The sequence below is a fragment of the Castor canadensis genome, chromosome 6 (genome assembly GCF_047511655.1).
Source record: "Castor canadensis chromosome 6, mCasCan1.hap1v2, whole genome shotgun sequence".
NCBI lineage: Eukaryota > Metazoa > Chordata > Mammalia > Rodentia > Castoridae > Castor > Castor canadensis.
Genome location: NC_133391.1, coordinates 123,605,428 through 123,632,252, shown reverse-complemented (window position 1 = coordinate 123,632,252; position 26,825 = coordinate 123,605,428). Strand labels below are relative to the sequence as shown.

At 39.0% G+C, this 26,825-nt stretch overlaps 2 protein-coding genes across 9 annotated transcripts in view; one reads left to right on the top strand and one right to left on the bottom strand.

Moving 5' to 3' along the window:
* The window catches only part of Sgtb (small glutamine rich tetratricopeptide repeat co-chaperone beta), a 45,342-nt gene extending 29,415 nt beyond the window's left edge, over positions 1 to 15,927 (bottom strand). The window contains exons 1-4 of one of the 4 annotated variants that reach the window (XM_020165930.2): positions 15,686 to 15,927; positions 14,507 to 14,626; positions 5,996 to 6,099; positions 2,958 to 3,027 (exon numbers count right to left, since the gene is read on the bottom strand). In XM_020165930.2, coding sequence (XP_020021519.1) covers positions 2,958 to 3,027; positions 5,996 to 6,099; positions 14,507 to 14,606 — 274 coding nt within the window. In that variant the 5' untranslated portion in view covers positions 14,607 to 14,626; positions 15,686 to 15,927. Of the gene's footprint in view, positions 1 to 2,957; positions 3,028 to 5,995; positions 6,100 to 14,506; positions 14,627 to 14,719; positions 14,743 to 15,685 lie in introns of those variants that run through there. The other 3 variants (XM_020165927.2, XM_020165929.2, XM_020165928.2) reach the window with 3 other exon arrangements.
* A 128-nt stretch (positions 15,928 to 16,055) lies between these two features.
* Positions 16,056 to 26,825, top strand: part of Nln (neurolysin) — a 103,395-nt gene continuing 92,625 nt past the window's right edge. For 3 of the 5 annotated variants that reach the window (XM_020165924.2, XM_074077385.1, XM_074077387.1), the window contains exon 1: positions 16,058 to 16,275. In XM_020165924.2, the coding sequence (XP_020021513.1) occupies positions 16,235 to 16,275 (41 nt within the window). In that variant the 5' untranslated portion in view covers positions 16,058 to 16,234. Of the gene's footprint in view, positions 16,276 to 26,825 lie in introns of all 5 variants that reach the window. The other 2 variants (XM_074077388.1, XM_074077386.1) reach the window with 2 other exon arrangements.

Here is a 26,825-nt window from a genome sequence, read left to right as displayed (position 1 = left end):
TATCTCAGAGGTCTCTATGATTCCTTTAAGCTTTCTGGGTTTTTTTTGTTTTGTTTTGTTTTTGGCAAGGCTGGTATTTGAACTTGGGGTCCCATGCTTGCTGGGCAGGTGCCTTACCACTTGAGCCACTCCACCAGCCCCTTAAGCTTTCTGTTCTTAATAGATCATTAGGTACTGAATGGGAGGAGGTGGGGTGTAAACTTGTAGGTAATAGGAACAGGACAATTAAATGAAAGGCAGGTAGATAAAGCACCCCAAATCATAGGGATCGGAAATGAACATTAAAGAGTAAAAGGCAATGGACCCATGGTTTCCTTTAAGAATGAGAAAAACATCCTATTGATTTTGGTGATGACTGTACAACTCTGTGAATACATAACAAAACAATAACTTATACAGAGTGAAGGAATAAAGGTTATGATATGTGAACTGTATTTCAAGAAATCTGTTTTTAATACTAAAAAAAATAATTTGAATCTTCTTCCCAAAGAGAGACATGAATATAAGGTCTTCTAAAGAAGCTGAGAGGATAACATAATATTTTATACTTAGGCAAAAAGTTAACTATATTATCCTGGCTATTTGTTGTTGCTGTTAGGCCTTTTTGTCTGGTGATAACACTTAATTATTATTATTATTATTATTATTATTATAACTATTAAAATTTTATTGTCTTTTCCTGGAAACTACCTTAAAATGTGTACATACAATAAGGCATATAGACATACTATATATATATATATTTATTTATTTATTTATTCTTAATGTAAGTTAATGATTACAAAGCTTCAAGTCCCAAAATAATAGTCAATATATAAAAAGTCAAGAAATAAATAAAATCTGTGAAGAACATAAGTACAGCCACAAAGCATTTGTATAGTACTTTACAGTTACAGTTAGTCTCCCATGAAAGTTGTCTCCTTTAATTCTCATAGCCACAGGAGATAAGGGGATAACAGCAAGGAAGCCTTCCTGATTTCTTCCAGTCTTATGCAGCTCTTCAGAAGCAAAGAACATAAAGTGTTGGAAAGCAATGTTCTAGGAAGGTACTAACTGGCTAGAAGCCTTGAGTAACACAGTCAGGTTAACACCACTCACAGGCTGGAATACCCTATGCTTGTCATTTGTCTTCACACTAACAGCAAAACCTAGGGCTGGGGCATGGCTCAAGTGATAAGAGTGCCTTCATAGGAGGCACAAGACTCTGGGTTCAAACCTCAGCATGGACCAAAAAAAAGCAAAATCTAGATAAAATGACAATCCCTGAGACATAACATGTCTTAGTGAAGTCAAAAAGGAAAACTTTTATTTACTTTTGGTTAGATAGAGGAAAAGTAAGTACATACGTTAAATCCATCCTTGCTAAGGTTTCACCCTACACCCGTACACTTTCCCCTAACCCTCACCTTACTGACATTCATAATGGAAAAAAAAAATACTCCATGGGAAATGCAATCTCCCAACATTCTTCCATGCAAGGAGTAGCATGAGAGATAAAAATAAAAATTTAGCCAGGCACCAGTGGCTCATGCCTGTAATCCTAGCTACTCAGGAGGCAGAGATCAGGAGGATCGCGATTCAAAGCCAGCCTGGGCAAATAGTTCAGAGGACACGATCTCAAAAAAACCTACCAGAAAAAAGGGCTGGTGGAGTGGTTCAAGGTGTAGGCCCTGAGTTCAAACCCCAGTACCATAAGAAAAATAAATAAAAATTTAATTTTCCGCTAATTCCACAATATTATTAGAAGTTTAATGGCAAAAGCAAAATACATATAATAGTAAAAAATATACTGCATCACTAAAGATTTCACACACTACAAAAACCTGAATGGAAAAAGGAAACTCATCATATTAAACTGCTCCAACAGGAAATTAATTCATGAAAAAAGCACTTGTATCTCATAGTTTAAATCCAAACTCTTTAGGGAATATTCCAACTCAACTGATAATGAGGATCATGTTGTTGCTTTATTTTGCATATAATTTAGGAAGCCATATTATTCTCAGACTTAAGGAACTATGGCGATTGCTTTTTAGAAGAAATAATAAATTGAAAACTAAGACAAATCTTTTTGTTGGAAACACATCACCTTAAAAGACAGTCACCAAGTTGTGCAAGGAAACAAAGACTAGGAATGGTGATGTATGTCTGTAATCCTGGTACTCAGGAGGCTAAAGCAGGACCATGGTGAATTCTAGGCCAGCCTGGGTTACATAGTGAAACTTTGTCTCAAAAACACCTTTTTTTTTTTTTTTTTTTTTTTTGATGGAATTATGGTTCTCTCTCAAAAACAGAACAAACAAAACAAAGACAGTGTTGCTTAGGATTATAAACTTATCTGTTTTAGGAAACTCATGGTAGCAAGTAACAGTACCACGTAACACTACACAGCCACTAAAAACACTGATATAGGTGTATATTTGAGAACATGACCAGGCCCCAGCAACAAGAAAAGCATACTCTTTTCCATATCTACCTTTTAAAACATCAAATGATTTACATCAAAAAATAGTTCTATGTATTGCTTCTGAACATAGTATATTCTCCAATAATTCTCTACCTATAAATAGGACCAGGAATTCACTGGTTTTCAATCACTACCAAGGATAATAATATGGAAATTGAAATAATACTGAAAATTTCCTCTCTCTAAGCACAAAGAAGAATGTGGAATCCTAGAATACAAGTAGCAGATGCAGTGACAAATAAACAGCCTGAAATGATCTGTTCTGCAAGTTTTATAAAAAATTGGCTTCCTTTGATGCAGGCCGTATCTCCTCTGCCCACAAGCCATTCTGTATTTCCAGGCTTCTTACCCATCATACTCATTTCACCTTCACAAAAAGCCATGTTGACTTCTAATAATCCAGTCTTAGAAGTGCAAACAAGAATCATGTCAATTCATCACTATCTCAAAAAGCCTTACTAAATAAGTGATTTCTGTATGAAATATTTACCTTCATCTTTTAATTGATCAGCTTTTCCCACATCTTCAGGCACTGAGTTTGAAAGAGGAAGAATGTCATTCTGAAATTAAATAAAAATCAATGTACTTCTGTTTAGCTACCTAAAAAGTCATCCCAGAACACTATAAATGAAGTAACAATAAATTACCCACATTTTAGAAACTGATCTGTAATTCCATTTCATGTAATCGAACACCTACATAATAGTGATAACAAGAAATGAAGGAAAAGTTCTCTCATATACTTTTATTAGGGTCTGGTCTGTAAGTCTTTCTAGGTGAGAATCACTAAGTGTGAATGAAATTTTTTATTTGATTTCTCTATACCCAGCAATTCCATTTCATGAACAAAATATGGACTTTGTACATAATGAATAGGAATAGAAACACAATCACTGTATTATTTCTATTAGTGAAACTTTTGAAGCAAAATATTTATGAAGTCAAAAGCACAGTTTATCAATAAAGAAAACATAATATGGTTATTATTTAAATATGTACACACAAATGCACATGCACAGCGATTTAAAACAAAAATTAGAAAGGTATAAACCAAAAGGTTAACAACAGTAGTATTTGAGAGTAAAACTTTCAGTCTCTTCTTTATATTGTACAATTTTTGAAAATAATGAGTACATATTAATTTCATTATAAGATGAAAAACAGGATAAAACTTTTGTTTTGGCACCTGCTATCATCCTGAAACCACTTTTGCATTAATAAGGTTTAAACCAAAGGTGCCTACAGCACTGGGAACACAATGTATTTTTCCATTTTTAGAAGACATTTAAAAATTTGCATTGCTTTTTAACTTGGCTCAAAAGGCCAAAATAAGTCTATGATTTAGAAAAAAAAGCATAATTTGTAGCTATTATCCCCATGTATTAGATTTAAAATATATCTACCATTACCTTTGTCTCCACTAAAATTTCAATAAAATTGATAGATCTAAATTGGAAATACACTTTACAAATTAGGTACAAATATTCACAAGAGCAGAATCACTGACAAAGAATATAGATCTTGCCTTATTTTTTTAAGCTGTTCTCTACCTATCAGTTTTCCTAAGCACTAAATACTGGAATAAAAAAAGTACAGACACAAATGGAACTTTCATAAGTAGAAGTCCTTCCTTAATACTCAGGTTCAAAGACAAATTACTGACCTACAGTACTTGCTTTTAGGGTTTCCTTGTAAATCTCCCAACAAGCCAACAGTTTATAAATTTTAAAAATGTAAGTATTTTGGGTCATTAAATAATGACCATTTTTCCTGAGAATAAAGGAAGTCATATTGAAAAATGGAAGATAAATTATTCTTCTAAATTCTTAACTATTTTAATGAAATTGCCACAGTTTTATATTTTGAAAAACATTTCTCACATTCACTGAATAAATTTGAGCCATTCACAATGTGGAGGCAACTGTTACATACTTTGAATAAAGGGAATGAGTCCATTTAGCATATGCATAAATTTATTTAGGGGACAGAGGACAGAAAAGCAATAAACTAAAACTAAAATGACCAAAACAGCATTTAAGGACACTAGGTGAGACAACTTCTAGACTTATTCTGCCATCCTCTGTTAACAAACACATATGGAATAAAGTCACAGCTGTCTGATAGGACTAGTGAAGGATGATGACACTGTAAATAACACTATTGCAGATGTACTAGGGAGTCAGTTTCAATCAACTATATTTTAAAAATAGTACACAATCAGTTTCTTACAATTAAATGTAATCAGAGAGATACAGCACAAAGGGAAAAAAGAGATTTAGTCAAACAAGAGTGTAAAAGTCAATTGATACTCGTGAAAGTTTAAGAAAAAATTCTTATCTCTTTAGAACTAAGTCAATGGTGATAGTAGCTAAAGACTAAGCAAATCCAAGTGCTGTCTCAACTCCAGGTCTCAAGAACCTGAGAATAAAGAAAGTCTGTTTCAGTCTTAGACATATTCAGTCACTGGAGTAGAGTTTTCTAAGAAGATCACAGCCCAGACAATGAAAAGATCACAGTCCACCTTAACCAAAGGGAAGAAAAAGGAGAGGTCTCTAATGTGAAACAGAAAGACATGCCAATATCTCCTGATATCTCATCACAGAATTAGAATTCATCCATTTGCTGACCTAATGCATAACTGCATTATTCTTTTCCCAAGTATTAAAGGAAGGAGTAGTTTATTGCCAAATTACCATGTTCACTGCAACTACTCTACAAACCTCTTCCCAAAACGTCTTAGAAACAGAGCCTGAAGAATCTAGGTAAATATATAAATATAGTACTATCAACAATGTCCCTTCTAAGCTGAAGTTTATATTTCACGTGTCAATATCACTTTTGAATTTTTCATTATGTTCTAAAGCTCAAATATGGACCTAGAATAACTATAAGATTTCACGAAGCACCAAAATGTAATGAAAAAACATGTTGGAGGCCATCCCGGGGTCTTACAGCCACTAACCTTAAATTTTTTCAGACCTGGTTTTTTTTGTTGTTTTGGGCAGTGCTGGGGATCTAGCTCAGGGCCCAGCACATGCTAGGCACTTGGAAGCTGGGATCAGAAAAATTGGGTTTCAGTTTTAGTTTTTCACACTGACTCTGAACCCTTCTGTTTTACTAAGCCCCACTAATGACCAAATTTGATGAAATCTGCTTCAGAAATGATGATTCAATTCCAGATGAATCTATTTCTGCATGATTACTTTCTAGACATTAAGCTTTTGTTGTTAACTTGTGTCCATGGTTTAGAAATCTAAAAATGCTCATAGTGTAAAGGACTTAAAAGTCAATACAGATAGATCATTAAATACAAAAGAAGGTGGGAAGGTGAGAATGGCTACTAATATGAAAACATAAAGCACATAAATGAGTTCTATTTCAGATTCTAAGTTACAGATCCATAAACCATTTCTCATACACCCAGGAAGAAATTAATTACTTGTAGACTTGGACCCTCAACTATTAAGAATCCAACATAAAATTGTCATTATACTTACATCAGACACTAATGAAAAAATGACAACGTACCTTACAGAGGGAGTTGGTGAACATTTCCGTCAAAGGCTGAGAAACTGCTAGGTGTGTATCTTCTGGGGTGATCTTAAAAACTGTCTCCAAGCACTGAATTGCAACTTGAAATAAATTTCCATAGTGAAAAAAATTAACAACTTAAAAAAAGAAAAAAAACGTTTTTCTTTTTTCCTGATAAGACTTGGTGAAAAAAATTAACAACTTAAAAAAAAGAAAAAATGTTTTTCTTTTTTTCCTGATAAGACTTGGTAAATCAGTATTTATGAACACAGGACATAAGGAAAACTAATGGGTTTAGCTGCATAGAGATCTGTGTTTAGAGAGCAGCTATTGAGGAAAGACAATGGCTTCTTATTCTTCACCAAAAGATAAATATTATCCAGAATATAATTTCTAAGTATATAGATTACATCATATCCTTGTTGAAGGCTATCAGAAAGAAAAGCAAGTCATAAACAACTTACTCCCAGATACCTATCTAATTAACCACCATGTCTTCATGCCTTGAACAAACTTAAATACTCTATATTTTCTAAATGTCAGAAATAGAGATTTAAAAAAAAAACAGCAAGAGAAACATAGTGCCTGGCATGAAGGAAGCATTGAATATTAATCCTGGTATACTTACAGAAAGGTAGGTCAGTTTTAAAAATTCATTCATGCATGCAAATTTACCAAGTGCCTACGATATGTAAGATGCTGCTCTAAGAAGTTAGAGAAGCAGAAGTAAACATAACCGAAAAAAATCACTGTCTACTTGATAAATTTTATACTTAATAGAAGAAGGAAGACAAACACAGTAAGTAAAACATGTAGCAGGCTAAATAGTGAAAGATGCCTTGTCTATTTTTGGTGTAGGACAAGATAACTGGTTGGGATGGCAAGGGCACAAGGGTACAGACTGCATTCAACTACATAGTGGAAGATGTTAGAAAGGATGTCTGTCATTAGAAGACAAGGCAGTTTAAATGGCATTTAAAAAAGATTTGGACTTGAGGACCAGATGTGGTGGTAGCACATCTATAATCCAAGGCACTCAGGAGGCAGAGATAAAAGGGTCAAAATTTGAGCCCTGGCAAAGTTAGCACAAGACCCTATCTGAAAAACAAACTAAAAGCAAAAGGACTGGGGGCTTCAATCGCACAGTGCTCTAGTTTTAAAAGGCACTAAAAAATATCCAGTGTGCTTCCAGACAATACAAAACAGATTCCCCTGCATTTTGTGTAACCTTGGGGTGGGGGGGAAGGGTTTGAAATTGGGGCCTCATGCTTGCTAGCCAGGTCCTCAACTACTTGGGCTGTGCCCCCAGCCCTGTACCTATGTGACTTTAAAAGATATATTATGTAACACTTGGGTCCTGAAAAAAATTAACACTGTCAGAAAAGGAATACTACTAAAATTACTTTCATTAGCTACAGAGTAATTCTTAGAAAGGTGGCTGAATAAGCAATTAAGTTACTGGTGACAAGAAGCCAGAGTATCTTTTAGGTAGAAAATAGTCTATTTACCCATCCCTATCCTCCCTTTCTGTTTCTTTTCTTTTCTTGCCCAGACTGGTCTTCAATTTCTGGTCCCAAGGGACCCTCCAGCCTCCTGAGCAACTGGGGCTAGATACACAGCTTTCTCCTTTTCATTTCTGTCAAGCAGATGAATTTTCACTTAGCACATTTGAGCTACAAGTAAATTTGTTCTCATTGCCATGAAGACAGTTATTTAAAATAATAATACATGTATGCACATGTATCTATTTATTCTTGACGACCATCCTCCCTCTTGAATCAGATTGTTTCCTTTACTGTGCCATGCAGCATGTCTGTTTCTATTATTGTACATATCACACTGTGATGTACGCTTAAATGTATGTCTCTCATGTTAGGCCATCTCCTTGAGGACAGGGCCTACGTCATCTTTCACTTTTCACAGAGTCTGAAAAAAATAGTAGATACTCAATAAATTGAATCTACTGGCTTCTTTGTCTGCAACTGAAGTTGTATATGACTTCAATTTCCAAGGAAGTAAAAACAAACAAATCTGTGGAAGAGAGTACTTCCCTTCCCCACACTAAAAAAAAAAAAAAAGAAAGACCAACATTAATTAACAGACATATAAATGATCAAGATAACCAAACCAAGCAAGCAAATAACCAAAAACCAGAGTATGGAACTTCAGAGCTGAACACTGACAGCAATGAAAAGTCCAGGCACGGTGACTAAGGGATTTTTTTATGCTGTCTTGTTGAGGTAGTCAGTCCAGCTTCTTATCTCTGCTGCCACTAACCCTCATACACAAATCTGACACACACTAAGCACAATTCAATATCACTAACTAAAACACAATTTTGAGTTGAGAAGAACAGGAATCTAGCCTTGCAAGTCAGGCCTTCTCATTATTATTACTCCCCCCCCAATTAAATGACATGGGTACAATAATTCAACTTACTTTTACCTCAATATTCACATTTATAAAAACAGGTATTATGATATTAGATCCTCCTTTTCGGAGGCCACACTCAGAAATGTCATAAAAATTTGAAGAAATGTGATATATAGGATATGGGCGGAGAGAAAGACAAGGGAAAGCTCAGTAATACCACCCCCCATCTGTATGGCACTGCATTCAGAAGCTGCCACACCCTCGGTACCTGCTATTTGCTGATTGTATTTCTCTTGACAAATGCATTAGATGGGAAGGGGGACAGATATATCCACCTAATAGATTCAGAAACCAAGACACAGACCAGCTAAGTGATAGATTACTGGGTTCAATTTCTCAATTCAATTCAACAAATAGCACCTATCATGGGTCAGACTCTTTTGACATACCAGTGAATAAGACAGAAAAGATTCCCAACCTCTTAGGGTTTATATCCTAGCAGAGGATGGAGAGGTGGACTATAAATAATAAACAAAGGTTTGGAAGTGTGGCTCAAGTGATAGAACAACTGCTTAGCAAGCAAGAAGCCCTGAGTTCAAACTCCAGTACTAAAAACAAATGAACAAACAAACAAAAGCCAGCAACAATAAACAAGTGGTACAGGTAAGTAGGATGGGGAGTGTGGAAGCTCAGCAAGGAAGCAGCTGCAGATTTAACAGTGTTCAGGGTAGGGATCCTTGAGAAAAGAAACTTAACTAACACTTGTAGGATGTGTTATCATTGTGGTGGCGGATGGGGGAGAACCATTCCAGGTCAAGGAAACAGCTGGAGCAAAAGCCCTTAGGCAAAAGGATTTAGTGCACTCATAGTGAGGAAGCTAACTTGGCTGAAATCAAATGAGGAACAGTAGGTAAACAACATGTCACAGAAGTCCAAAATATATAGATGCTTTAAACAGTGAGTAACATGAGGAGTCATGGCCAGACTCTGAGTGGAGAAAAAATAAAATCTGGTAACATATTCTTAAAAGATCACTAGTGACTGTGTTTGGATAGTCAGAGGAGCAAGAATAGAAGCTAACAGATAGGTTAGGGGCTTTCACAGAAAATCAGGCAGGAGATACTTAGTTCTAACCAGGGGTGTTATCGGTAGAGTTGGTAAGAGGTGGTTAGACTCCAGATATATTTTGAAGGTAAAACAACAGGATTTATTGAATAATTAGTTGCAGAGTATGTCTAGAATGAAATGCAAGTTTTTAGGCCAAGCAAAGGAAGAACTGGAGTTGCCATAGCTGAGACAGGAAAGTTGTGGGAGAATTTAGGTAAGAGGACCAGGAATTTGGTTTTGGCAATGCTGACTTTGAGATGCCAATTAGACATGCATGTGGAGATTTCTTGCAGGCAGTTGGATATACAAATCTGGAGTTCAGAAGAACAGTCTTGGCTAGGGACACAAATCTGTGAAATGTCAGCACACAAACTCAGGTTATTTAAGACCAACAAGCTGCATAATAATGACTATAGATTATGCAGAGAAAGGAATGAAGCGGTGGACCATGGCAGAGCAGGTCAGGGAAAAGAAGAGGCATCAATCAGCAAAGGAGAGAAAGAACAAACAATGAGATAAGAAGGCAACCAAGAGACTAGGAGGTACCCTGGGGGCTGGGAAAAGGATAGGGGGTAGAAGAAGAAGGAATGACCATCAGCCTTATTAACGACAACCAGTAAGTCAGATAAAGACTGAAAATTGACCATTGAACTAAACAACACAGAAATCATTAATGACTTTGATGAGAGCAGTGTGGATGGAGGACAGACAGAGGCAGAGGCCTAATAGGAATGGTTTTAAGAAGAAAAGAAAATTTGAGAATGCAGGTATACACAACTCTTTCAAATAGTTTTGCTGCCGAGGAAGCCAAAAAATTAGGCAGCAGTTTGGGGTGGCATAGTTTGGCAAGATTATTTGTTGGTTTTGCTTTTTTATAAATGTGGTATTTATACACAATGGAATTTTATGCAGTCATGAAGAAGAATGAAATGTTATCATTCACAAGTAAATGGATGGAACTGGAAAACATCATTCTGAGTGAGATTAGCCTGGCCCAAAAGACCAAAAATTGTATGTTCTCCCTCATACGTGGACATTAGATCAAGGGCAAACACAACAAGGGGATTGGACTTTGATCACATGATAAAGCAAGAGCACACAAGGGAGGTATGAGGATAGGTAAGACACCCAAAAAACTAGATAGCATTTGTTGCCCTCAATGCAGAGAAACTAATGCAGATACTTTAAAGCGACTGAGGCCAATAGGAGAAGGGGACCAGGAACTAGAGAAAAGGTTAGTTCGAGAAGAATTAACTTAGAAGGTAACACACATGCACAGGAAATCAATGCGAGTCAACTCCCTGTATAGCTCTCCTTATCTCAACTAGCAAAAACCCTTGGTCCTTCCTATTATTGCTGATACTCTCTCTCTCTTCAACAAAATTAGAGATAAGGGCAAAATAGTTTCTGCTGGGTAGCAAGGGGGTAGAGGGAGGAGAGGGAGGGGAACGGCGGGGGTGGTGGGGGTAAGGGTGGGGGTGGGGGAAAGGGGGAGAAATGACTCAAACACTGTATGCATATATGAATAAAAAAAATTAAAATTAAAAAAATTTTTAAAAAGAAGGGAAAAATAAATCCAAGTGTGGTAGAACACACCTATAATCTCAGCACTTGAAGGCTGAGGCAGGAGGATGGGTGCCTAATCTACATAGCAAGACTTGTTGAAAATTTATGTTCTGCTGAAACTGATCTGGAAATGATCTGGCAGAGAATGAAACTCTGATGATATAGACAAAAGGAGGTTAAGGTAGAATAACTAGAGTGATGACTTGGAGTAGGAGAGATGGGATGGGATCTCATGTAACAGTAGAGGGGTTCCATTGAGAAGGGAACATAGATCGTTCATGTACTGTATTAGGAAGGCAGAGGATGTGGGTGTTGATGCAGGGTGGGTGGTAGATGGGCAGTGAAGGTTGGTGGGAGTTACTTTCTTATTTCTACTCTCTTGGTGGAGAAGGAGATAACTAATAGTGAAGTCAGGAAGGAAGTGTGGAGGTCTGAGAGATATGAGAAAGTATAAAAATGATCACCTAGGAGAATAAAGGTATGAATGGATGTAGAACAAACAGTGTGATTCCCTAGTAGCATTAAATGTCTGCTAGAGGCTCAAAGTCATGAATTCAAATAGGACTAGTAAGCAAATGTGTATATTTTGGGACTGAAGGTATGGCTCAGCAGTAGAGTGTCTGCCTAACAAGTGCGTAAGCCTTGAGTTCAAATTCCAGTACCACCAGAAAAGAAGAAGGAGAAGAAGGAGGGCAAGGAGAAGAAGAAGAAAGGAAAGCAGGAAAAAAATAGATGTATATTTTGTTCCATCATATATAGCCACATGGATGTGGACACAGAGTAGGTAGAGAGCTGGATTTAAGCAAGGTCTGGTTTTGCAAGAAAGAAAGGGAAGGAAATATAAGGGAATGATTATAATAATCAATCACGTAATTTAAGATGGGCCAGACATGGTGATGCATGCCTGTAATCTCAGCTGCTTGGGAGGCAGAGATCAGGAGGATTGCATTTCAAATCCAGCCCAAAGTTAGTGTGACCACCATCTCAACAATACACTGGGTATGGTGGCAGGCACCTTTAATTCAAGCTATGCAGGAGGCATACATAGGAAGATCACCATTAAGGCTGGTCCCCAGCAAAAAGTGAAACCCTATCCAAAAAAAATAGTGAAAGCCAAAACAGCTAGAGGCATGGCTCAAAGGGTAGAGCACCTGCCTGGCAAACATGAGAACATGAGGTCTTGAGTTCAAACTCCCAAATCCTCCCATCAAAAAAAAAAAAGAAAAAAAAAAGATGGAGAAGAAGAAGAGTGGGAAAAAAGGAAAAAGTAAGAGATCAATAGATTGAAGCTATGAGTGGGTTCTGAGATTTGCTGGGTATGGACTGTAGAGGGGAGCAAGCTAGAAAGACAAGCAGTAGTGGTCAAGAAGTGAAATACATCAGGTAGCAATTATAGGAGGATAAAGTCTAGGGAAGGCTTTCTCAATCTCAGCCTCTGACAGTTTATATCAGATAGTTTCTTGTGGTCACAGGCTGCTCCATGCAGCATGTTTAGCATCACCCATGACCTCTACCCACTACTTGTCAGTAATACCAGCCCCCAGATAGTTACAACCAAAACATCTCCAGACTTGGCAAAATCACCTCAAGTTCAGAAGTACAGACCAAGGGTGGAACAACTGGTTGAGATCACTGGAGGAGAAAAAGTCAAGAACTGAGAGCCAAGGAAATTGGAAGAATTATCTATGAGTATACTGCAATTGCTAACAGTTATGAGAGGAGTAGTGGTTTGAGACACTAACAGTGAGCAGGGACCATACGGTCAAAAATGAAGCAGATGTCATAGATTAAAACTGAGGGCCTTACACTTGCTAGGCAAGTGCTCTACCTTTGAGCCATGTCCCAAGTCCTTTTGCTTTTTTGGTTTGCTTTTCAGACAGGATCTCAAGCTAACTTTTCTTGGGCTGGTCTTGAACCTATCTCTGTCTCCCTCTGCCGCCTGAGTAGTGGGATTATAGGCATGTGCCACCCCACCCAATGTGGATAACATACTCTGATAACAAGACTCAAAGCTGATGATACACAGCTTTATAATAGTGGCAAAGCTGGTGTGAGAACAGAGACTTCTTCCCTAGGGCTTTTTTAAATGTCTTGAAGGTGGGCAGACACCTCCACATGATTTCATATTCAATTAAATTAGACTCAGAGAGTCAAAAATAGGGGTCAGTCACAAACAATTGGCACCATATCTGACTGCCATATATAACAAACAGCTGAGGGCACATATTTTTGGCTGAATACCATCCTAAAAATAGGACATAACATCTTGGTTTTTTAAAATACTCTCGATTTTCTCTCTGGTCCTTAAAAACATTATACTGCCTTTGATGAGAACAACAAGAAACATCTTTTACAAAATGATTGCATTTATCTGTTTGCTACAGAGCAGTCACAATCAACACTCTCCTTAGATAACCAACCACCTTTATCTTCATACAGTCTGACCGGCAAGGAGAACAAAAAGACCTTAATATGAGATGGACTGATTTGGAATGTTCTCCAACTGTGCGTCACCTGCTCCTCTCTCACTGCCACCTGAAAAAAGCTCATCTCACCAGACTGGAAGCAGAATTAGTGCAAACTCTCATCCTCACCTCCTTAAAGAATATTTATAAGGAAATTACTCAAAATTAATAGATGCGTTCTGTTTATAAGAGCAGCAGCTTCAAGATAGGAAATTCAAACTCAAATGTACTCTCCCAAAATGTACTCTCAATGCAATCATTAAGTCTTTAGACCACAACAATGCTAGCTTCACTGATCTTCCAGCAGCCCATCTGCAGAATTCTCACTTGGTATGGTTATACTGAATTTAAATTTTATAATGAATAAACATGAAGCACAAAGATGGTATCAAGGAAACGCATGATGCAGTCATCCAACTCCTGCTCAACTTGAGATTACAGAATCCAATATTTAAAACTCACATAAAATAAGGAAGAAATCTCATTTCAAGTCCCAAAACAGGCACTTGTCAGAGCTCACCAATGGTATAATTACTTAGATTTTTACATAGTACAATGACTAAGGTATTTTCATGTGTTATTTCTAAATGAATCTTTTGTCAGTTTACAAAAAGAAAACAAAATTTTCAGAACTAAGATTTATATCTCAGCTTTGTCACAGATTAGCTATATTTACATCAGCTGGTTTCATTTTCTCATCTGCTAAATGGGAATAATCTAACTTACTTGCTGTGAAGAAAAAAATTCCCCAGGAGTGACATACTGTCAACATAGTAATTGTTCAATAAATGAGCAATAGTCCTCTTATTTTGTTGTTAATTAAAACAAGCTTCAGAGAATGGAAATAAGATATATAGTTAAGCCTCTTCCCTTGGAAGATCAACAAAACATTGTGATTTTGTTATAATGGATCATAAACTCAAAATAGCTTGTAGCTATTTTGGTCTTTATATATACATACATATAACACAAATGAACACACAGAACAGGTGCCTACCTTCCAAACTTTCTTGCTCATCAGAAGTATAAGCATCCATCTGACTTTGTTCCCGTAAGAAACGAATAATTGCATAAACTAGGTGCTTGATAGATGACATTTTAGAAACTTAAACACTTCCTTGATAAGAAAAAATGAAAACACTGAGCTCAGTTATTTTAAAGAATCAGCCAGGAAAGTTATAAAAGTAAAAAACAAAAAAACTTGCATTACCTTGATCTTTTCTCTTTTGAAAGTCAGAACAGCACAACGCATTGCTACAGACATTTATTTTATATCTTAATCTAAAACCAGTAGTATTAGACTATGTTAAACCTTGCATCAGTAATATTTTTCAAAACATGTATAACATAAGCTTAATTTTTCACTGTATCTTATACAGAAAAGGGTAGAAGTACAGATATAGATATAGAACCCCTCCCCATAAAAAGGCCTTCGTACTAAGTTAAGGGGGATTTCATACTGCTGACTCAGAAGGTAATCCCAATAAGCATCTGCCTCTGTTTCAAGATAAAATTTTAAGTATATTTATAAATTTACACTTCACCTACTGAAAGTTATTTGCTACCGAAATAAACTCTAGAAAGGTTGTTCAACCATTAAGTCTTTTTTATGGATAAATGACATTTCTAGCTAACCAACAGACCTGTCAAAAATCACTCACTAAACCTATGGATACTACAAGCCGACCTGAGCTCTCCGCGGAGCTGTGCTCTCGTGGACAAGCTAGAAGCTTATGGTCATGTCCATTCACATGGAATACTATCGCATCCAAACGGTGGCGGAGGGCCAGCGGCTTATTTCCACTAAATCGCATCATCCATCTGCTCCCCAGGTTCCCTAATTCAAAGCCAGGGTGTGGTACCGCCGCTAGGATGTTATTAGTCGTGTACTTTCTTTAAAAGCGAGCGGAACCTCTAGGCTATGGGGTTATCACAAATACTAAACAAGGCCCGAGAGCAGAAGGTGAAAACAAAATGGGGTTCAGGGTTTGCGGAGGGGAAAGGGGAGACATCCCAACCTCTTCCAGCTTCTCCTGCTCCCTGCTGGGAGCACATCCACCTCCCCCTCCAGGCCTCCCTCCCCCGTCCCTCGGGTACCGAGGCCTAGCCTCAGCCCACGCGGGGTTTGCAGTGGGTGCGCGGTGCAGGCCTCGGGCTGGGGCTGCGGGAGACGCACCTTGTCCAGACAGCAGCCCCTTACCAAGCTAGGGGACGCCAGACGACGGCTATGGGCCCGCGAGCGTGCGTCGGCCGCTCAGCCCAGCTCCTGGTCCTCGAGGCTGGAGCCCGGCTGAAGATGGCAGCCCTGACGGTTGTCGCCCAAACTCCTCAGCTCTCCCGCCGTCGCCGCCGCCCCCTCGGCCCACTCGGCTGCTCGCTGGGCTCGGGCGGCTGGGGTCTCGTCGGATCCGCCCCTGGGGCGTGGCCTAAGAGGGGCGGAGGCGAAGGCGTGGTCTGAGCCAAGGGTGAGGGCGTGGTCTGGGGCGGGACGGAAACAGGGGTGGGCGTGGTTTGTGCGTGGGGCGGGAGAGGGGCGGGGCCGCAGTGGGCCCCGGCGTGGGGCCGCGGCACGTGGGAGGGCGCTGGCAGGGCTGGACGCCGTCGCTGTCGCCGCTGCTGTGGCCTCCTCCTCTCGGCTCCCCGGCGCCCGGATTCCACCACCCTTCTCCCGCACCCCTAAACCGAAGGACCACGCGCCCGCCGCTGCCGGCCTCTCGGCTTGCCCATGATCACCCGGTGCCTTTCAGCCGTGCGAGGCTTCCACAGGTACCTCCCGTGCGCGGGTTAACCTTGACCGTGGACAAGGCGGGGTCTTCTGCCTCGGTGACGCCAGGTGTCCTGGCGCAGCCTTGCGCACCCTTGCCCAGCTCCTGGGACTGTCGCTCCCCGCAATCTGCAGGGATCACCCTCCCTAGGGACACCTGGCGCCATAACCTGGGGCTACCTTTCCCTCCTCGGTTGCCTCGGGAGGGCATCCATTTCCCCCTTTGTTTGGGAAGTCATAGTCAGTCAGAGTCGCAGTCAGAGACTGGGAATAAACCCAGCCCGAAATGAATGATTTTAGAAAGATGGGCCGGATACGAAAATCCCTTTCGTCTCGCCCCCACCCAGAACTGCAGAGCTGGCATTAGAGTGCGGCTCTAATTAGAGCTGTGGACTCAGGAATAAATTCTCTTTTGCTGCTGGTGCACATTATCAAAGGGCCAGCCGTTTAATACGCGCGCACGAAGCCGCTTAGGTTTTGCTACTTTGTTTCCGTTCATGCTTTCCAACTTCCTTTTTATTTTCTTCCTCCCCATAAACCATTCTGCTTCTTGCCGGAGCAAATGAATGGCCCAGAATTCTTGCTTGGACAGGGTTTTGGGCAGCCGTGGCTCCTGTTCTGAATGCTTCCTAGCTCCCTGGCCACACCCCTCTGCAACAGACCAGTAGCAAGATGGTGAGAGAATTAAATTCTTTGCACGGACGCTCTGGTTTTCAGAAACAGTACCGCCACCACCCCAGTTCCTGAACCTGCCCCAAACTATAAACCCAAATGAATGTTGAACAGAAAAAAGAAATGTGTGGGTTTTTTTTTTTTAACCTATGTGTACGAAACTACTTTGGAGTATCAGCATTTAAGGTTTTTACAGTGTTCTGTTGTACATTGCCATTGCTTTGTGTTCCTCGGTCTTTGTGGTTATTGTGCATACAGGGGACAGTAGTAATTATGAAGTGTTAATGTGATGGGTGTGACCATATTTTAGGCTAGTCTCCAGGCTGGAAGTGTTTAACTGTCAAATGAAGCTATACAAATGAAGGTCTTCCCGTAATAAAGATGTAAGAAGAGAGAATAAATCTTAATATCAGACAGCTGTTTCTCAAACTTTTTCCGTCTCAAACCCCTTTACCTGTCAAAAATTGCTCAGGACCTAAGAGCTTACTTACATTTATATGGATTCCATTTGGCCACACTTACAAGAAATTAAAAGTGGACCGTTTTTTAAATATATAATTAGCTTTTTAAAATAAAGCATTACATGCATAAATATTTGTTTATCCAGTCATCTGTCAGTGGACACTTGGTTTGCATATGCATTTTGGCTCTTGTGAGTATGTTGCTATGATTTTTGTGCAAATATCTGTTTGGGTCCCTGCTTTCAGTTCTTTGGGAGTTCCTTCTGGGCATGGAATTTACTAGCCTATAAGGTAAGAGTATGTTTAATATTTTGAGGAAGCACCATGCTATTTTCTATAGTGGTTGGGCCACTTTACATTCACACCAGCAATGCACAAGGATTCCAAGTTCTTCACCTTTTCAACAAAACTTATTTTCTGGCTGTTGATAATAGTTATTCTAATAGTGCCATTATTTTACATTTTTGCAAGACTAATGTGTTGGAGTCAAACACCTGCTTCTGCTTTTAATCTGTTGCAATATTTTGGTTTAAGAAGATTAAGAAAATCTTACCTCACACTCATATACTTAAACTATTAAAATACTTTTAAACTATTAAAATAATTTTTTTTTTTAGATAATCATGGATTTTTTTTTTTTTTTGGTGGTTCTCAGTTTGAACTCAGGGTCTCACACTTTCTAGGCAGACGCTTTACTACTTGAGCCACTCTGCCAGACCCTTAGGGATGTTATTTGATAACACACTAATGTTTGACAAATGGTAGTTTTTAAGAGTTTAGTTGCAAAGTGGATCTTTATTAAAGAGTATCAGTATGCTTTTCTTACTCTGTTACATTAAAACTCATTGGTGTATTTTACATTTTTTTGAATGGATCTTATATGCATGCATGATTTTATTTAATCAAACATATGACATTTGGAAATTGGTGGTTTACTGTATAACATGGATCTTCCCAGCATTGACATATTGTAATATATAATATCAAACAGTAACATTCCTTGATGTCCTCATCTGTCTCATTAGAAAAGTCTTCAACTGTCATGCTTACTGTGGCAGACAGGATTTTCCACAATTTAGCTGGAATTTTATCATCAGTAACACATACTGTCATTTGTTTTCCTGGAAGTGACAGTCTTACTTTGTTACATTTTTGACAGAATTTCTGCCAAATATTTAAATAGGAATAACCCTGATTTACCTGTTAGTGGTTTGATCAAGCAAGAGTAATGTTCCAGCCAGGTATGGAATCTCAGCACTTGGGAGGCTAAGGCAGGAGGATTGTGAGTTTAAGGCCAGCCTGGGCAAATAGTGAGACTGTCTCAAAAATAAATTAATTTCAAAAATATGTTAAATGGTGTTCCATGGAATATGCAGCTATTTTAGCTTACCATTCATTTAATTGTACAGTGCTTTTGATTTGGATAGTCAAATCCACTGGACAACCATGGTACCTGTATACAGCAGAAGTGCTTCGTGTTTACTTAGCCACAGATACATTGAAAGGGTGGAGATTTAATATAATTCATAATTTTTACTATTGCATCAGGACATTCTTTTTAACGTGAGAGTGGGGCCACAAAGAATAAAGCTACTTATGCAGTGGTGTCACTGCTTTGATTTGTGCTAGGGGACAGCGGTTTTACCCTCCATTGCTTTTCTTTATCAGTGCAAATTGCAACAAGGAAAAAGTCATATTATGAAAGATTTTTAACCTCACAGACTCCTTGAAGGGGGGGGGCTCAGGGACCCCTACCCATACCTCTAACCTCAAGGTTGGCATATCACATTGTGAGAACAGCTAATATTCCCTATCCATATTTTTTTATTTATACATGGAAGAAAACAAATATACAAAAAGCCATACAACTGTTACTTTGTTAGGAGCTAGGGATCTACCATAAATATACCAAATATTTTGTTACTTAAAGATATATTGCTGGACTCAGTAGCTCACACCTGTAATCCTAGCTACTTAGGAGGCATTTCAAAACCAGCCTGGGCAAAAAGTTAGTGAAACACCATCTCAATCAACAAGAGGTGCGGTGGTATACATCTGTAATCCTAGCTGTGAGGGAAGCATAGGTAAAAGGATTGAGTTCTAAAGCCAGCCCTAGGCAAAAAGCAAAAGACCTTATCTGAAAAATAATTAAAGCAAAAAAGGCCTGGGGGTTGTGACTCAAGTGGTTGCCTGTCTAGCAACTTTGAGGCCCTGAGGTCAAACCCCAGTACAGCCAAAAAAAAAAGTATATATTGCAAGTAGTTGTCATACACAATAACCTACAGCATAAGTGACTTAATCACAGAAACTTTTTTGTTTCCAAATCTGTATTCTCCAAGAAGAATTAAGATGAGACACTCAGTTCTCCTGTTGCATTTTTCTTATTTCCTCTGACAGTTGGGAGTTCATTCTGGTTCTACAGGTGCAACTAAGATTATTTAACCAAGTTAGGGGTTCTCTTGGATTTTCCTGTGGCAGAGCTGCTATATACCCTTCCCAGCCAGCCTGGCAACCAGGATCACTGATGAGAGTTTCTTGAGAATAAGTGGGCTTGGAATCTGAAGTCTAGATTGTAGTTGTTCCACTAACTTTTCCACCATAAGTAAATCCTCCCTCCATTGGGCCTCTGTCAGGTTCCTTATTTCGTAAAATAAAAAGGGCTAGACTAAATTAATTGTAGGTTTTTTTTTTGTCAAGTCTTCAGTTACCATAGCAGTTAAACCAGGAGGATTCCCCTCTTCTCTCTGCCAGATTGCACAGCAAGTGAGCTAAGCAATATCTGATGTATTCCACAGAAGGACGGATGGACGACAATGTCAAAGACACAAATGAGAACTGTTATTCAGCAGTATCCTGTAGCCCAGCTATAATAGCCCTAGTTTTCTCTCTTAATAAAAAAAATAGTTTGGTTTTAAAAATTATGACAGCAATGTATATTCCATATAGGAAACAGAAAATAATAGCAAGCAAAAGAAAAAGAAACACAGTGTACCCATCAGAAGAACCCATTGTTAACAGTCTTCACAATCTTCTCTGTGCAGACTTTTTTTTTTTTTTTAACAAAGCTGAGATTGCCATGCTCTAATTCTTACCAAAGTAAACATCCTTCCAAAATACAGTTGGCTAAACATAGTCAAGTTGGGGTTGCATGAAGCTTAATTGATCCCTGCCTTTTGACATGTCAACTGTTTCCAACTCCTTGTGACGAGTACTGCTTGGATAAACATATTTGCTAAGTCTTTTTCAAACCCTTAATTATTTTCTTTGTAGAATTTCCTGGAAATAGACTGTACATCAAAGGGCATACATACCTTTCAGGTCTTTGGTACCTGTCTTCTCCTCCAAAAATTTCTCTCAAATTATACTAAACCAGCAGAATATGTAAATGCTGGTTTCCTGCATACACACACCTCCCAGCACTTCAGTGTTTTTATTAGTGTGCATCAGTTGTGCAAAATAAGGGGTTTCATTGCAAAATTGCAATACACAAATATAATGTCATATTATTACTCTTTCTTATCCTCCTCTCCCTTTTTATTAGTTTTATGATTTTAATGGGCTTTGTTATGAAAATTTTAAATGTACACACAGTATACTTTGGTTATATTCCCCCATCACCCTCTCTTCTCCCCCTCCCACACCCCCTGGGGGCCCCCAGATAGTACCGCTTTTTTGTTCATGTCTGTTCTTTTTGGATCTAGATTCTGTAAAAGAGAGAAAAAGTATCATACTTATCTTTCTGAATCTGGCTTTATTTTATTTAACATGATCTTCTTTATGGCTGAATATTACTCCATCACAGATAGGATAGATAGATAGACAGAGAGACAGACATTTTCTTTATTCCTTCATCTGCTGATGTGCACCGAAGCTAAATCCACAGTTTGGCTATTGTGAATGCTGCTTCCATACACATAGGTGTGCAGGTGTCTTTGTTGTGCACACACCTTTGGATTCCTTCAGATAATGTGCCCCAAAGTGGTATGGCAGGATCATATGGTAATTGTATTTTTAATTTTTTAAGGAACTTTCATTCTGATTGTCACAGTGGCTACACTAATTTTTAATTTATACATTGTATAAGTGTTTCTTCTTCTTCCCCCTCACACACACCTGCATCCTAGCTGTTCTGACTGGCATGAGATGGAATCTTAATGCAGTTTTTTGGGTTTTGAGGGTTTTTTGTTTTTTGGGGGGTTTTTTTGGTGGTGATAGGGTTTGAATTCGGAGCCTCGCTTTTGTTAGGCTAGTGCTCTATGACTTGAGTCACATCCCCGACCCTTTTTGCTTTAGTTATTTTTCTGTTTTTCAGATAAGTTCTTATACTTTTTACCTAGGTTGCCCTTGACCATAATTCTCTTACCTACGCCTTCAGCATAGTTGAAATTTCAGGCATGGACTACCACACCCACTTTGTTTGTTCAGATGGGGCCCCAAACCACGATCCTCCCAATCTCTGCCTCCTGAGTAGTGGGAACAGATATGCACCACCTCACCCAGTTTCATTGTTTTGATTTGCATTTCCTTTATGCCTACCGATGATTAATGTTTATTCATGTATTTATTGACCATTTATGTCTTTTGAAAACTGTCCATTTCATTTGCCCATTTATTAATTGGATTACTTATTTTGGTGTTTAATTTTTTGAGCTCTTTATAAATTCTGTTTATTAATCCCTTATCAGATGAATAGCTTGTCTCTTTGCTCTGGTAATTGATTCCTTTGATTTCCAGAAGCTGTTAGTATGATTAATCCCATTTGACAAGTCGTCCCATTACTTCCTGAGACACGGGAGTCCTGTTCAGGAAGTCATTGCCTGTGCCTACATCTTCAAGTGTTTTCTACATTTTCCTCCAGTACTTTCAAAGTTTCAGGTCTTACACTGAGGTCTTTGGAACATTTTTTGAATTTATTTTTGTACAGGGTGAGATCTAGAGGTCTGGTTTCAATCTTTTACATGTGGATGTACAGTTTTCCCAACACAATTTTTTTAACAGGCTGTCTTTTTAACTATGTATGTTTTTAGCAACTTTGTTGAAAATCTAATGGCTGCAGCGTGGACTTCTTTCTGGGTTTTCTATTCTATTCCATTGGTCTACTTGTCTGTTTTTGTGCCAATACTATGCTGTTTTTGTTACTGTGGCTCTGCAGTATAATTTAAAGTCAGGAACTGTGATACCTCCAGCCTTGCTCTTTTTACTAAGGATTGCTGTGGCTTTTCCAGGTCTCTTTTGCTTCCATATAAATTTTAGGACTTTTTTTTTCTAGTTTTGTGAAGAATGTACTGGGATTTTGATGGGGATTGCATTGAATATGTAGATCACTTGTAAGATATCCATTTTTATAATATTAATTTTGCTGATCAGTGAATTTGGGAAGTCTCTCCATCTTCTAGAACCTTCTTCACTTTCATTCTTCCATGTTTTATATTTTCATTGTAGAGGTCGTTCATCTCCTTAGTTAAGTTTTTAGATGATGAATAAGATAGTCTTCCTAATTTCTTTCTCAGCATTTGAGTATTTTTCATCCTTACCAGTTTAAGTGGGAATTTCTCTTAAGCGTAATTTGTATTTCCTTACATGTTGGGTAGTTTATTCAATGAGTATCCTTCCTTGACAAAAATTCAGGCTTGTAATCTACCAGTGAAAAAGGTCATTTGTTTTCTGGTGTGAAAATTTGTTCATACAGACAGTCCTGGAAAGTCAAATTAAGTTATACTTATTCACAAATTTAATAATATTTATGTGTCTGTCACTAAATAAAATTAATTTAATTTTATTAAATTAATACACACACACACAAATCCAATAGTATAACCTTCAAATTTTTAGGACAGTGGTGCTAGGGAAAAAATAGTATTGTAAAGAAATGGTTTTAAGTTACAAGTATGGAGCTAGATTGAGATTATCTGTAAAAATGGATAAAAAAAAAAGTTATGTAGTGAAGCCAGTTATGGTGGAACATACCTGTAATCCCAGCACTCAGGAAGTAGAGGTAGGAAGATCACAATTTCAAGGCCAGCCTGGGCTATATGCTGTAGACTTGGAATCCACAGGTCTAAGGGTTAAGGAGACCACCATTGAAGAAAACCAGTGAATGCTCGGGATGCCTAGAGCTCAGTGCTGTACCCGTGGATGCTTGATTCATTTCCCCACAACCTCGCCCAGCTTCTGTTAAGGACATGCTGCCTTTCATCAAATCTCAAAGTTCACTTTATCATTTAAATTAAGCATAATCACTTTACCTTGGGGGATCACCATTTGCTTTTGGAAGGCAGATTTTCACAAAATTAAGGGCAGGAAAGCACTCAGCAGATCACACAGTGATTTAAACACAAATTGACAATAACATAAGACTAAGAGCTTCTTCACATCAACTAAGCTGTGTAATACACACACTGGAATTAAAAAACTTTCTCTTTGAAATTTCTTTTGATTTTTCTTATTTACTTTGTTTTACCCATGCTTGTTCAAAAAACACACATTAATTAAGTCTGTGAGTAAGGCAGGCTTTCTGTAGTGAAACCCTTCCTGTCTTATGGAAAAAAAAAAAAGTAGCCAGGTGCTGGTGACTCATACCTGTAATCCTACTTACTTCAAAGGCTAAAATCCAGAGAATTCTGGTTCCAGGCCAGCCCAGGCAGAAAAAGTTTGCAAGACACCATCAGAAAAAAGCTGGGTGTGGTGGTACACACTTGTCATCCTAGCAACAGCAGGAAGCATAAAGTAGAATAATAATCATGACCCAAGCTAGCCTGGGCCAAAAGCAAGATCCTATCTCCAAAATAACCAGAACAAAAAAGTCTGGGGCTTGGCTCAAGCAGTAGAGCACCTGCCTAACAAGTGAATCCATGAGTTCAAACTCCAGTACTACTAAAAAAAAAAAAAAATTTTAAACCAATAGAATTTAAAAATGAGAATTTTTTTGGGTTGTTTTTCACTGCTGGTCTTGCTCAAAAATCTAGATTCTTTCTGAAACTTTAATATTACATTCTCTTTGGTTAAGCAAGTGCAGAACTGCCTTGGAGAGAGACACCTGCATCAAAGGTGTGAAGAGTTTATCGAGTTCACATGTATTTGTCAGCTTTGCAGTGGACACATCCAGACTATGGAAGCCTGGATCCTGCCTGCCTGATTTTGAGAGCTGGCTCTGACACTAATACACTCTGATCTTACCCTGTATCTATTTCCTCCTCAGTACATTGAGGATTGTACTCAATACTCACCAAATATTTGAGTGTTTCATATGTTCCAAGCAGTATTCTAGACCTGAGATACAGCAATAAACAAAGTAGACAAAATCCTTAGGTTGGTGGCATTTACATTGGAGCAGGAGGGACGACTAGAGAAGATACATCCTGTGGCAGATGGAAGTGTGTGCTGAGGAGCAGGGGTGGAGCCTGAAGTGCATTCTCACCATTGATTGCAGTGAACTTACAGAGAGGCACAGAAAGGGCTCACTTGGAAGGCGACACTTGAGCAGTGATCCAAAAGTAAGGAGGGTCTGTGCCATGAGGACACCTGGGCCAGCACTGCCGAGGCAGCGGTGTGCCTGGAATACTGACTTGAAAAAGGGAGGAGAACGGAGGGAATGCTCACCTTTGAATACTGAGAGGTGATGAATATAAACTGCTTTGAAAATTTCCTGACTAAATCCATTCCTGCTGCCACAGTGAAACTTGTAACAAACTAAATTTCTAAATTTGAGTGGAATGCAATGATAAATGTTTATTTTTGCTGACAAGTCTACAGCTGGACAGTTTTTTGGTCTTAACTTCTTACACCAACAGCCACCATGGGTTGTAATGGCAGCTCTGCTGCTTATCCCAGTGAGCTTTCTTCCATGCTTGAGGGTGTAGATAGGATGGCCACAGTCTGGGCCATTTCACTGTCTTTCACACAATCTCTCTTCCTCCAGGAGGCTACCTCTGGCTTATTCTCATAGAGGTGTCAGGGTTCCATGACAGAAAGTAGAAGTATAAAAGGCCTCTAGAGGCCTACACTTGGAACACCGCTAATGCTGCCATGTTCTGCAAGCCAAAGTAAGTTACAAAGCCAGCCTAGATTCAAGACATGGGGAGATAAAGCTGGGTATGGTGGCAAGTTTCTGTAATCCCACCACTCACGAGGCAGAGGCTGGAGAATCGTTAGTTACAGGCCAACCTTGGCTATGTAGCAGTTTCCATACCCTGAGCTACAGCCAACTGATTTTCAACAAAAGAGTCCAAAGCACACAATGGAGAAAAGACAGACTCTTCAACAAATGTTGGGAAAACTGGATATCCACAGTAGAAAGAAGAGTGAAACTAGATCCCTGTCTCTCCCCCAGTATCATTATCAACTCACATCAAAGACCTTAATATAAGGCCTGGAACTTAGAAACCACTGTAGGAAGTAGAGGAAATACACTGGAACAGATAAGCATAGGGAATGACTTCCTAAACAAAACTCTAATGGCTCAGCAACCAAGAGAAAGGATGTACAAATGGGATAAAATTCAAAAGCTTCTGCACAGTAAAATAAATAGTCACTAGACTCAAGAGACAGCCCATAGAATGAGAGAAAATCTTTGCCAGCAACCCATTGAGATCCCAATCTACAGGGAACTCAAAAGACTCAGCCTCTGAAGAATCAACACCCCAATGAAGAAAAGGGCACATGAATTAAACAGGGAATTCTCAAAGGAAGAGCTACAAATGACCAGTAAATACATGAAGAAGTGTTCAACTTCCTGGTTATACGAGATGCAAATCAAAATGACACTAAGAGTTCATCTCACCCTAGTTAAGAGCAGAAACAGGGATGGCAGAGTGGCTCAAGTGGTAAGAATGCCTGCCTTGCAAGAGTGAAGCCCTGAGTTCAAACCCAAGCGCCACCAAAAAAAATTCTCCCTCTAGAGCAAAAACAACAACAAATGCTGGCAAGGATGCAGTGAAACAGGAACCCTGGATGGTGGCTTGAGGGAGGAAGCAGAAAGCGTGCCTCTTAAAGTGAAATCTTGGAGAGACGCTGGAGATACACCTTAAAGGAAAAACCACCGAGAAGAGGCAAAATTTTGACTCCTTCACACCTCCAGCCTGTGCATAGCATGTCCACATTAAATGGAGAAATCAGGAAGGCTCCCGTGCCTCCGCCTGACAGGAGCGCCCAGACGGTTTGGGAAGATGCAGACCATGAGGTGAGCTAAGCAGCAGTTGGTACTCCCACAGACAACCCTGGGCCAGATCAGCATAGCCCCTTGACAGACCGACCCCCACCCAGGGAAAAAGAAAAAAACTGAATAATAAGCAAGAACAACAAAAAAGACACGGAGCAAAGAGGGCGGGGCACCCTGAGCGCTGAAGAGGGGGGAGGGGAAATCCCTCACAACAAGTCAGCTGGAGAAGGCAGGAGCAGCGGCACCCACCAAGCAACCAGGA